The following is a 14,071-nucleotide window of genomic DNA, read 5'->3' as shown; positions in this document are numbered from 1 at the left end:
AATTAAAGTTGTAAAAATCTTAGAAGATTAGTTGGTAGAATGTAAGATTGAGTTATCAACTATGCTACTTGCCTTTCTTCATTACAAAAAGAGACTGATTCAACCCAAAATGATGGGGTTTGATGTTAGTAGTCAAGTGATACGTAATATAGCTACTACTATAGAAACAAGTCAACCTGAGATGACCTGAACTAAACATGGTATGAATTTCAGTACATGTTAATTGTTTGTACAATTTCAAGTTATTCAATATTCATTTAAGTCTAGAAGATTCAGGGTTGCATTAGAAAAATGGAAGAAATTAGGTGTCAAAAGTCCTCTGAGAGTGCTATGCTACTATGTGTAGTGGCACTACCCTCTCTGTGTTGGTGCAATTGTTAGAGGGACCACTGTGGCACTAGAATTTGGATGATGAGGCACTACAACATTAAGGTTGTGTCGCGACAGTATATTAAAAATAATTTTTTTTATATAAAAAATATCTAAAATCTTTAGCAAACCGCCACCCTTAGCTACCAGGGAAGGAGAAGGAAAAGATAAGAGAAGAAGAGGAAAGAGAAAGAAGAGGTAGGCTTTTGGATGCCATGGAGTTGGATTCATCCATTGGTCCAGTTAAAGAAATTGTGTAGCACAAGGTAGGCTTGTATTTCTCTACTTTACTTTTCAATTTAGATAAAATAGATTAAAGCAAAGGGGGTTTAGATTGATTTAAAAGAGTTTTAGAAAGTTTCCTTCGTTTAATTTTAAATATGTTGTAGAGATCATAGTTTTTAACATTTTGATAAGAATCTATGAATTTTTCCTTTTGGTTTTAAATGTGAAATTTTTCACGTGTTTAATTATCTAAATAGATTTTAATATAAAGTATTAAAGTTTAATAAAATCTCCCAAATATTGCTATAATTGTTCCCAGCGAATATTTCTTTGAAAAGTCAAGGGTGTATACAACTATTATAAACAGTCAAGATTGAGTAAATTAGGTTAGGCTCAAATCTTTTCTTAGATTTCGAAGCATGAGAAGATTGTACTTAATGATGAAAGCCAAGTAAAGGTGATAAAAATTACTAATAATTGTCATTGACAACAATCATTGAGCAATGAAATAGAGTTATATATTTAGATATCTTGACTTCATAACCTTTCCCATGGAGAAAATAGAGCTTAATTTATAGCATTTTTAAATGGGTATTTTAATAACTTTTTAAATGGGCATTTTGACTGCATCGAATGGTTCTCATATTGATTCGTTTGATCATTGATTATTTCTTTCAACGTTTAAGCACCTTAATGATATAAGAATTAGAAGATTTGGAGCTCATTGGATTTTTCTCGTAGAACCACTCAATTTGGCATTTAATTAATGTCCGAAATTTAGAGATTATTTGATCTCAAACTAATGTCCTCAAGTTCAAAACTATATTTCAAGCATTCATTTAAGTTCACTAAGAATCAAATTGGATCACTTATGATGCCGATGAATTCATTTTGTTTAATTCAAGCATAAAGTTGTTGAATTGCAGTCAGAATTATCATGAATTTAATTATGGAAATTCTTATATATATATATAGACCTTATCAAAAAAATAAAAACCATATCTTATACTTTGATAAAAATTTTACAATCCAAAAAATATACATATATTAAATTATTAGCAACATCTAAGCCAACAAATCGCTCTCCAAATTTTTTTTCAGGAAAAATTATATCTCAAGATGTCAATACGTAGATAAAATTTCTCATCTATTTTCCCCAAAAAAAATAAATCTTATCTAAACTCCGCAGCTGACAGCTCTTTTTGCCCTCACCGAAGACAAAACATCGGCCCTGCAAATCGGACAGCTCGCGTGCAACATCAGCCACCTATCAATACAAGAAGCGTGATAGCAATGGTTACAGTCCAGCAAACGCCGAACTCGCTGGCCGTCTAAAAACGCCGACAAGCACACCGAACACTCCTCCTCTCCCTTCCCTTCCTTCCGCTCGTACCTCCTCGCCGGAATCCGCCGCTCCAACTCCTCTTTCGTCATCTTTCCGGTCACCACCAAATCCTTCACCGACAATGAGAAGACAATTGCAAAGGCGTTTAGCACAAGAATGAAGACGGCGGCCACCGCCGGCCCGATGAAGAAGTAATAGTAGCTCGGAGCAGCCATGGTTGCTTTTTCTGACAGTTCTACCGCTAGTGTGGTTTATATAATACTGAGAAGGGCTCGTTTTTGTAAATTTTATTTTTATTTTGTGGTTAACTGTAAAGTCATTTTGAATAAATTTTAGTATAATATATTTCACTGAACATTTCTTCTATATAGATTGTCTTTGTTTAGTAGTTTTGACCATATTTGAAGGTGTCATAGCTTGGAATTTTTATTTGGTCTGGTGTAAGGATACAGAGGAACATTCGGTTGTAGGCAAAAACGCGCCTATACCGTGATGTACCGAGTTTTTTCAAAAAACTCGGTACACCTAGGTATAGGCGCGTTTCGGTACACCTCGTTATAGGCGCGTTTTTGCCTACAACAGGATATTCCTCTGCATCCGATCGGAGGACGTAATAATTGTTCCATAGCTGGTGCCTCGCCGTACCTGTTAGGTTTTTTTAATGGATAATTTTGTGGGCATATATGGTGGAATTTTTGGGAGGTGGAGAAATTTAATGATTCTTTTATTTATTTTAATATTTTTCTTACAAAATATGAGGATTTTTTTTCTATAATTATAAATTCGTTGGCTTTTTTGTGTCACTTAAAGACAAATTTTATTGTGAGATAAATTTTGGTTTCGTTTGGGACGACTTTATTATCGCTTTTTAAAGTAATTTTTTTTTATCAAAATTTTAATTTTTGTAATAAAAATATATTTTAAGAAGCAGTAAAAAAATGGTGCCAAATGAAGCCTTAGACTTCATTTCGACCAACTTTCTTACTACTTTCAAAAGTAACTTTTTAGTAATTGCACAACTTATAAATGTGTTGCACATATTATGATATAAATATGTAGCAAAGTACTGCTATACTTATTTGTTGTAATTTCAATTAATAAAACTTTATTGTAATTTAAAATTTAAAATATTTTTATGAGGGTGCTTAAGGGATAAAATTATTCAATTTTTAATTTAAATTTGTTGGTCTATTATTATATTTATTTTAAGAAATTTGTTATGTAAATAATTTTTTTTTCATCTCAATATATCTAAGCATATGTTGATATTTTTTTTTTAATAAACCTAAGATCGTATATAATGATTAATTGTTCAATATTATTTGAAAGTTATTGATTATATATTTTAAATAATAAATTAGTAAGTGTTATTAATGAAATTTAATCTAAAAATTTATATTTTATAATTCAAGTTATACTATAACTCACTCCTATATTTGCAAATGTACACCGATATTATTTTTTAGATTTTTTTACACCGATATTATTTGAATGACTTAAATGAGTGGAAATGATAGAACGTGTATTATAAGCGTTACGCTCCAAGAGAAAAGTATTTAATTAAAATATTTATAGTGTTCTATTCATTAAAATACATTTCGATTTTGTAGTGGCTCTTTCAATGTTTTGAAATAGCGTGCTTTAGAAATTTTAGTGAAAGAAATTTAAATAATTATTCGACTGCCTATTCCCACTCATTAATTCTATCATTTGGGTCAGGCCATGACACCGTTGCCCATTCATTTCTATCATCAAATCATTGACATACAACTATGATCTGTCTGGCCTCCAATGCTCCCCAACTGCTGTCCTCGGATCAGTGTCAACCAATTACGATCCTCGGACCATTGTCTCCCAATTACAGTCCTTTGACCATTGGCGCTCATCTATAGTCCTCCCAACCTCCATCGCCCATCAACTACAATCTGAACCATTGTTGTTTGACCTTTGTCACTAATCGATTAAGTTCTTAGACCACTATCACCCAACTATAGTCCATTTAACCTTTGTCACCCATCAACTACAATCCATAAACCATCGCCCAATAATCGTACTTGCATCATTGTCACCTGACTACAGTCCTTGGACCATAGTCTCCCAACTACAGTCATCAACTAATGTCACCCATTTATGGTCCTTTTGACCACCATTGACCGTTTATGACCTTCCCAACCTTCATCATCTAACTATAGTCCTCAAACCACCATCGCTCTCCTACTATGATCATTCTAATTTTCATTGCTAGCTAACTAGCCTTCCAAAATCCATCAATTGTCGACTATGATCCTCCGACATCCATCGCCTGCCGATCGCAGTTCTTGGAGCACCATCGCTCGACTATGATCCTTCAACTAATGTTGCCCCACTACGATCCTTCTGTTCCCACCAATTATAAGTCCTTTGACTTTTATCGTTCGTTGAAAACAAAAAATGTCCTGCAAAATTGCTATGATAATTCATGAAAACGCATTTTACATTTTCACTCATTCATTTTAATTGATAATATGCAAAGTAAAATTTTCAATGACAGGGAATTTATTTGAAAAAAATTATATATTAAAGAAATGAAGGGTGATCTATCCTCCAATTTTATAGTCCAATGAGACAAAAAAATTTCAAAATTGATAATATGCAAAGGCTTGTTCTGCATAAATCATACACAACGGTCAAAGTTATATATTAATTGGAAGATAAAGTTCACTGATCGCTGGCATATAATCTTGCGTATGGCAAAAACAAAAACTAGGTCGTGAATTAGTCGTTCAAAAAAATTAAAAAAAATAATAATATTTTTATCCCATTCCTCAAAAAGTCCTTTGTGATCATAATTTATTGTTCATCCAAAATTGATTAGGATAACTCTGTTTAGTGACCTCTCCAAGCTATTATTATTTAAATATGAATACAGCCAAAGACTCACAATTATGTCAAGAGCTCTCGTATCGATAAGAGGGGATAATCCTAATTAATTTTTTTTTTTTTTTTTACAAAAAGGAAATTTATTAGAAAAAGAAAATTACAACATAAGGCCAAAACACAAAAAAATGTCCAAGGAGAGTAAAATTACAGCTAGAGGAATACAATAATCGTAAGGGCTAAACAGTCTGAACGCAAAAAAAGTCAGACGGACTCAGACCGTCACCTGGTTGCCAGGCTTGGGCCATTCAAGGAGGAAGAAAAGGTACCAGCCAAAAAACAAAATCCACCAAAACAGATAGTGAGAACATCTACCTAGGTTGCCAACCAAGCCATGACCATCTAAGGCGCAAGCAGGAATCCTACTTCATCATTGTCCTTACCTTATTCGTGTGCGTCAACTTAAAGCCAATCCCAAAAATAACCAACAAAGGCATAACCAGGCAAATACCAAAAAGAAAAGTCTTTTTTTTTCCTAACGTTTTATGTGCTTATCATTCTTTTTGAAAAAACAAGCATCTGCAATTTGAAGAGTACATAGGTCAAACTTGTCTCGAGCATCCAATTCTAACTCATTAGTCTCCTCCCCTAATGCTAAAGAAATTCCATCATTAAGATCTAACCAATCTTATCGCCCCACTATGTTATCCTAAGCAAGGTGAGCTAACATCCCAACATATGAAACAACATATAAAGGTACATCAACCAAAGGCTCCCAACACCATCAATATCCTCCCAATAACTCACATCATCAAAATTACCCAATTCATCCGAAACTTGAGCATTCCCTGAAACATGAATAGAGCATGAAATTCCACCCACATGTGAGTCACAATAACGATCCCCATAATCATCAGGAAAAGCATTATCACTCTCATTAACATCACCATTAGAATCAGGAGTTTTGCTAGGACAAGCTACCAAATTAATTAAGCAATTGTTAGGTTCATCAACCTCAACAACATTAGGATCAGGCGCCACATCCTCCTCAACATTCAAGGGATAGACCTTAGCCAATGTATCAGTAAAATCCAAATTCAGAGCCAAAACCTTGGCATCAACAGACACAACATTACCCTAATCCAAAGCTAATTCATTCACACTATAATCCTCACAAACAAGACCAACAAAGGCCACAACCACTGGATCAGACGAAACATTCGCAGCACTGAGAATCACACCCATGACTTCCCCAAACCAATGCAACACAATATAATCCTCAACAATAGGCGGAGGGACGACAGAAGTAGAACATTTAAGGTGAGAATGCAAAATCCGACATCCCACCTTCGAATGGCCCAAAGATTTGCAATGCACACAATAAGCAAGGAAGTCTTCTAAAATCATAGACTGCATGTAACATACATTATCTAGGTCAACCCAAATTTTATAAAAAAAAATTTTGGTAACATCAAGTTCTACCAGAATGCGAGCAACGAATGGCCACGAACCAGAGAAAGTCATGTTATCAATCCTTAAGGGTTTACCAAAGATGGAGCCAAAACCATGGAGAATATGCAGAGCGAAAAGGTGAGGTTGAAGATTAGGAAACAAAATCCAAATAGGGATGATAGAAGATTCAACCTCAATGTCCAAGGAAGGAGTCCATTTAACCAATTTCATATAGCAGTTACTCACGAAATAAGACCGATAAGCAAAAACCCTATAGTAATCCATGTCATTATGGAACTTAATCAAAACATTCCGTTGATTTAGGATAGTGATTGAACATACACCACTCAATTTAAGGTTGAAAAAAAAATCCTAATAGCATCAAGAGATGGCCTACGATCAGGGAACTTGCCAACAAGGGAGAATTTAAAGGGAGCAACAAGAGAAAGGATTTCCGCTTCCGAAATCCGCAAGGCTGGCGTACCACAATGAGATGATACTTTAAGATCTAGAAATGGGACAGAAGTAGAAGATGCACCATATAATGCATCTTTAAAGGAAAGAGAGGGAGATCCATTTAAAAAATCGAGATCCTTGAAGCGGGGGTTGAATTGTAAATTACATACACACAATAGAAATATGAAATTTGGCTAAAGCATCAACCTCAACATTAAAGATCGATTCATGAGTTTTTATGGGATCACGTTCATTTTTTTCTCTTAAATCTAATGGCAAAGTAGATTTTGTCAATCAAATTATGTAAGATGAACTCGCTAATTCTGAAAAATAATATTATTTCTCTCACTTTAAAAGTGATTGAGAGATTTCAAATTATATATTTTTATGTAACAACAACAACAACATCAAGCCTTTGTCCCACTATGTGGGGTCGGCTACATGAATCCTTTTTCGCCAGTGTCCGCTTAAAAGTCGAATTCTCATTTAAATCTAATAAAGAAATATTATTTCTAATATTTTCTAACCAAGTCTTTTTAGGACTACTTCTACCTTTCTTAACATAAGTCAAATCCAATACCTTAATTTTCCTAACCGGATCATCGGGAGGCCTATTTTTTATGTAAGATAACACAAAACGTGTTGAAATATAAACCCTCTGAAGATGGCTTCTTTAATTTTAAGCCTCTGAATGTTAACTTTCTAAGCTAAAAAAATCAAATTTAAGAGAATAACATTTAAAATAAAAAAGCCAACTCCACTGGGCTTAGTTGAGTTGGTCAGCAAGCATGGTTGGGATCCCCCCAACCCATGTTTGATTCCCCTTTCATACAAAGCGACCCTTTAAGTTAGGAGAAAATAACTATGAGTCCTGGGCTTGTGGGGCTAATTGCTGGTAGGGTTATCGAGGGATTAGTTACGCCACCAAGCGCCTCTTATAGAGTGACAGTAGGTAGATACCTCCATTACCATAAATAAATAAATAAGTCAAGGGCGGAGGATAGTGAAAAGAGGAGTGGCAACATCTTATGACAGCTGCAATGATATTGAATTTAAAGTGTATTTAAAAAAAAAGTTAAATCTAATGAATTTCTATCACATCAAAAATAAACTATATGAGAAATTAAAATAAAATAAAATAAAAACTTTTAAAATTTTAAAAAAGCTCTTAACTAGTTTGAAATGAGATCAAAATATGCTTGTGTGCGTGTGTGTGTATATATATATTTGACATTTTTTTATAGAAAATGCTAAATTATTTGGTGTTCACTATAGAAAATGCCACATATTTTGGGGTTTTGCACTAATTTTGGACAGAGATAGAACCGAGGGGAGAGAGAGACACAGGAAGAGAGAGATGGTGGGCGAGAAGAGAGAGAGGCATTTTGCACTAATTTTGGGAAGAGAGAAAGCCGAGAGGAGAAAGAGACACATGAAGAGAGTGTGTGAGAGATGCATAAATATAACTTAATTTAATTAAATTTAATTACATTATAACTTACTTTAATTAAAAAATTTAAAATTAGATTAAGTTATAAAGTTATTAATTTTAATTTATAATTATATTAAGTGATAAATTATAATTTAAAAGTTATAAATTATAATGTAGAATTAAGTTATAAAGTTATGAATTTTAATTTATAAATTAATAACTTTATAACTTTATATAATTATACTTTTAAGTTATTAATTTTAATTAAATTTAGTTATAAAGTCATTAATTTTAATTTATAATTAGATTAAGTTATAAATTATAAAGGTAAATTAATTTATAAAGCTTTAATTAAATTAAGTTTTAAACTTATCTAAGAAATTAATAAATTAAGTTATAATATCCTCTCTCTCTTCCCTCACCTCGCCTATCTCTCTTCCCGTCCTACCATCTCTCTCTTCCTTTCTCTCTCTCCCCCCAGCTCTCTCTCTCTTCTTAAAATTAGTGCAAAACATCAACTTATTTACTGTTTTCTAGAAAACACCTAATAATTTAGCATTTTCTATAAAAAATACCAAATAATTTAATATTTCTTAATTAATTATGTTTTCTATAGAAAATGTTAAATTGTTTGGCATTTTTGCTCCTTTTTAAATTATTTAAATTGTTAGAAATTCTATTTAAGGATTTTCTATGAGTGATATCAAAGGAGGTGAGTTTGGAGTTTTAATAAGGATTGGATCAAATTTTGAACACATATTTTTGGAGTCAACGATGGAGAAGTAAGTGACACATTGAGATTCTAAAATAATTCAGAAATGTCCTGACCTAATCTAAGTGTTGGACTTTAAGTTTTGGACTGAGAGAATCTTTTTAATTTGAGTTGATCGTATTATTAGAAATTTGAGATTATATTCCTAAAGGTTGGGGCCGGGCCTTATGATTCAAAATCTAAACTCATATCCTAAATCTAAATTGCGCATTGGAACTTAGTAGCCCCAACCTAACTAAGACAGTTCAAAATTGGACTTACTCCGGCTTCGATTGGAGAGCCAGCTAACCACCTAATCAATTAAAATCCAAAAATCTAGTAATTTTTATGAAAGAGTGGTAGGGATGTTGTTATTAAAGTTTTTAAGAATTGGGACTGAAGTCTAGAGCGGATCCTAATTGGTCCCTTGACTTATGTAGGGTGAAAAATATTTGAATCAAATATAATTAAAATTTTAAACTCGTTTAATAAGCTTTTAGTGCAATACATACTGATCGACTTTATTAAATACATAAAATGAATATGAAGCCATTTTAAAGGACTTAAAAATCATTTTTTTCCCAGAAATTGCACAACATCCCCTTGACAGATCTGCACCCCTCAAAGGCCAGGTGGTTTGTTAGAACCCACAGGCGAAGATATGCCTAATAAGGAAGAGAAGTAAATAATATGCTTATGCTGAATCCTAACGATCTTGGGTATACTTAATAGATCGTTAGAATTTCTATGTTGGCCTAACATATTTATTTAAATTTAAGTAGAATAAGTTTTATACGTGCCCTCACGAGCCTCTACATATCTAAGCTAACACAAAAATGTCATGCAAATTGCTAAAAAACTAAGAAAAATAAGCAACCCTAATCACAATCAATTTAAATCAAACATATTAATAAATCAAATCAATTAAATAAATGTTCATAGGAAAATTATATGTTTATTACAACCAAAAATTTATACAAATTAAAAGTGTCTAGGCACCACTAACCACAAACATGGATTATAATCCTAGGATTGACACAAGTTTACTTTGAGCGAGTACTCTTCATCTTCAACTACTCGTCCTCCTCTTCTTCGGGTTTCTTGGATTCATCATATTTGGGGACCCAAATGAAAATAAAAACTCTTTCACCGAAGAGGAGGTTATTCTTTTCACTTTGAGTGCTGCAATGATCCAAATTTGAGCTTCCAAATGAAGAAGGACCATCCCCTGAGGGATGTCCCTTCCCCTTTGGGATCCAAATTTGGATCTATGTATCCCTACTCAAGGTTTAACTTTCATAACTCTTAACTTCAAACAAATTATATTGAGTTTAAAATGTAAAATCTAGACTCTCCTACAGAGTTATCCTAAGCATTTTAAATCAAATAAATTCCAAGTAGTTTATATATATGTACATTAAGAAGTAAATCACACTTATCCACTCTCCTATTTATTTGGAGAAAAATAATAGAAGCACCTATATCATTTATATTTATTATTTATTATTATATTTAGCCCCATTTTATTATCTTGCACTAGCATGATCACCTTCAAAAAACTCAGTGAGCAACTAGATCGGTCAGAACCTGAGGGTAAAATATTGTCCATCATATCAATTCACATATTACAGTTAAAGTAAATAAATACTCACATTAATCAATTTTTAATCACAACAAGCAATAAAAACCTAGAAAACCCAGCACATAATAGTAAAAGTAAATACCAACCTAGCATGGACTAGAATTGGTTGTCCTAGGAAATCATATAAAGTGTGTGTTAAATATCATGTGGGTGGGGTAGATCCTAAGCTGGGTAATTTGTTAAAGTTGTCTAATGTTTAGATTTGTTAAGGGTTAAAAGGGGAAAATTTAGTTATAGCTCAAATATTAATGTATTAAGGTTTTCTTTTAAAATACATTTTAAAAATTAATTGGTCAAATGAATTTAATTAGTTAGAGATTAAAGGATCGATGAATTTTAATTAATTTGATTAGTTGCTAATTTTAAGGATTAAATAAATTTAGATTTTTCACCAACTAGTTCATGGCATTTTCATAGTGAGCTCGAGTAATCAAACCTCCTTAAAACACATAACCCAGCATATCAAGGTAGTCCAACCTATAAGGATTTTAATTTAGTTAAATAATTAAGATTAATTTAATTTTAAGGTTTTACACTCCATTGAATTCGTTCGTGACTTTATCATAGTGGACTCGAGTAACCAGACCTTCTTAGGATACTTAGTCTCGCAGCTCAAGGTAGTCAATCCTAAAAACTTCATCTTAGGAGTGCAAATTATGTATTAAAATATTGGTTATCCTATTTTATTAATCAAGTTAGATTTTTCTGAGATTTTAACCAATTATTGAAATTTTAGAATTATTGGAATTATTTAACCGCATCAGTCAAGGGGCCAAAATTTGACTTTTACAATTAAGGTGATTTCTAGAATTTTAATATTTTCCTAGAAGATCAGACCAAGTGCATTTTCCACCACCAAGATATCTTATGATTTATCATACCAGTTTATGTGAAAGTTTACATTTTCCCCTAGCTCCTGAACTAATAAATATCTTGATGGCATACAAGTTAACATATCCCAATTTTCATGCATGTCTATGGCAATCATCATCGGATTGATTATCTTCTTCAAAATTTATGGTACAATAGTAACACTATAATATTTAGCAAGAATATATATATATTTATACATGATTCTCAAGGATGCATCACTTGTTAAATCACATGGTATAGCCTTCAAACCATATATCACTTAAATTTTTATTTTCTTTTTTTGAATAATGGTTTGGGTCTTCTTGAAAAATGGGGTGATTTAGATGTGCTAGATATTCCCATTCATGTTGGAGAGAAGAAATAAGAATTAGGATTCTCAATATTTCAATATTTAAAAATAATGAGGTATATATCTTAACAAATATGTAAATGATGTAAATGATGACCTTTAATTCAAGGTCAATTTGTTTATTCATACAAGTAAATCTCATGGTTTGATGTTAAAAAAATCAAACAAAAAATTGGAGGTAATCACTTATGCCTCAAAAGCTTTATCCAAATTACCTTTCATAAATCATGATGAAATATCATGTTTGAAGAAGAAAAAGATGGATGAAGCTTTGATAATATCATGTTCAAAAAAAAATAAAATGGATGAAATTTTAACAGTATCAGCTAATGATAAAGATCACAAATATTCTTCTCCAAATGTCTTTCCTTTGAAATTACATATTTGTAAAGATGTGTTGAATCTTAAATGCAGTGGTCATCAACTACTTAATGAATTGGTGAGTTATTTTTTTGCTTTATCTTATTCTTTCATTTTTGCTCATTTTCCATGTTAAAAAGTGGATGTTAATGATTAATAGAACATCGCCTTAAAGGAACAAAATATAATATTTGTGAAGATTAATATCTTTAAAATGAATAAAAATGGATATATTATGCTATGATTAAAGATGTAATAATCTTAGAAGATTAGTTGGTAGAATGTAAGATTGAGGCTTCGTTTGTTTTTTTTTTTTTTTTTTTTTTTTTTTTGTGCTTTTATAAAAGACAGTTTTAAAAAGCATTAGTTCAGAAAATTGAGTTTTCTAACGGAGAAGCATATATAAAAAGCTTTCTCAAAACTGCAGAAAAATAAAAAACATGAGTTATTGGGAACGTGATTTGACGAACCAAACAAGTCAACCTAAAATGACCTAAAACTAAACATGGTACAAATTCCAGTACATGGATCTCATTGGATTTTTATCGTAGAACCACTCAATTAGTCATTTAATGTGTGAAATTCGGAGATTATTTGATCTCTAACTAATGTCCTCAAGTTCTCAATTATATTTCAAAGTGTTTCATTTAAGTTCACTCGGAATCAAATTGGATCACTTATAGTGTCGATAAATTCATGTTGCTTAATTCAAGCATAAATTGTTGAAATTGGAGTTAGAATTATCATAAATTTAATTATGAGAATTCTTACTTCATATATATATATATATATATATATATATATATATATATATATATATATTGATGCATCTGATTATGGGGGTTTAGGAAGCTCCCTTCGTACTGGTGGATGTGTTCCTTATACTAAACATAGATGACAACTGGTAAGATCTTTCAATTAGTTTAATATATATATATATATATATATATAATTTTAACATTACAAGAGTTTCATTCATTGAAATAAGGATCAGACCTTATCAAAAAAATAAAAACCATATCTTATACATTGATAAAAGTTTTACAATCCAAAATATATATACACATATTAAATTCTTAGCTAATTTAAGCCAACAAATCCTTCACCAAATTTTTTTCGGAGAAAAATTATATCTCAATATATCAATAAGCAGATAAAATTTCTCATCTAAACTCCGCAGCTGACCGCTCTTTTTGCCCTAACCGAAGGCAAAACATCGGCCCTGCAAATCGGACAGCTCGCGTGCGACATCAGCCACCTATCAATACAAGAAGCGTGATAACAATGGTTACAGTCCAGCAAACGCCGAACTCTCTGGCCGTCTAAGAACGCCGACAAGCACACCGAACACTCCTCCTCTCCGTTCCCCTCCTTCCGCTCGTACCTCCTCGTCGGAATCCGCCGCTCCAACTCTTCTCTCTTTATCTTTCCAGTCACCACCAACTCCTTCACCGACGATGAGAAGACAATTACAAAAGCGTTTAGTACAATAATGAAGACGGCGGCCACCGCCGGCCCCATGAAGAAGTAATAGTAACTCGGAGCAGCCATGGTTGCACTTCCTGATAATTCTAACTCTCATGTGGTTTATAACTTTATATAATGCAAAGAAAGGATCGGTTATGTAAATTTTAATTTTTATTTGTGGTTAACTGTAAAGTCATTTTGAATAAATTTAATATAATATATATCACTGAACATTTCTTCTATATAGATTGTCTTAGCAGTTTTGACCATATTTGAAGGTGTCATAGCAGGTGGCTCGCCGTACCTGTTAGGTTTTTTTTAGGGGTAATTTTGTTGGCATATATGATGGAATTTTTGGGAGGTGGAGAAATTTAATGATTTTTTTATTTATTTTAATATTTTTCTTCTAAAATAGGAAGATTTTTTCTCAAATTATAAATTCGTTGGCTTTTTTGTGATATATAAAGACAAATTTAATTGTGAGATAAATTTAG

At 32.1% G+C, this 14,071-nt stretch overlaps 2 protein-coding genes across 2 annotated transcripts; both read right to left on the bottom strand.

The window, feature by feature from the left end:
* Positions 1-1,770: 1,770 nt before the first annotated feature.
* Positions 1,771-2,154, bottom strand: LOC110094542 (RING-H2 finger protein ATL74-like). Its single transcript, XM_020819800.1, has one exon. The coding sequence runs from the start codon at positions 2,152-2,154 to the stop codon at positions 1,771-1,773; it is 384 nt and encodes a 127-aa protein (XP_020675459.1).
* An 11,123-nt stretch (positions 2,155-13,277) lies between these two features.
* LOC110094543 (RING-H2 finger protein ATL74-like) lies at positions 13,278-13,661 on the bottom strand. The gene has a single exon (XM_020819801.1). The coding sequence runs from the start codon at positions 13,659-13,661 to the stop codon at positions 13,278-13,280; it is 384 nt and encodes a 127-aa protein (XP_020675460.1).
* Positions 13,662-14,071: the final 410 nt, after the last annotated feature.

The sequence above is a fragment of the Dendrobium catenatum genome, unplaced genomic scaffold (assembly GCF_001605985.2).
Source record: "Dendrobium catenatum unplaced genomic scaffold, ASM160598v2 fragScaff_scaffold_1076, whole genome shotgun sequence".
Taxonomy (NCBI): Eukaryota; Viridiplantae; Streptophyta; class Magnoliopsida; order Asparagales; family Orchidaceae; genus Dendrobium; species Dendrobium catenatum.
Note: the sequence above shows the minus strand (reverse complement) of the source record. Positions and strands in the feature narration are given on the sequence as shown.

Bases quoted from the DNA above. Each gene is read 5' to 3' on its own strand.
- LOC110094542 (XM_020819800.1), bottom strand. From the start codon at position 2,154: ATGGCTGCTCCGAGCTACTATTACTTCTTCATCGGGCCGGCGGTGGCC.
- LOC110094543 (XM_020819801.1), bottom strand. From the start codon at position 13,661: ATGGCTGCTCCGAGTTACTATTACTTCTTCATGGGGCCGGCGGTGGCC.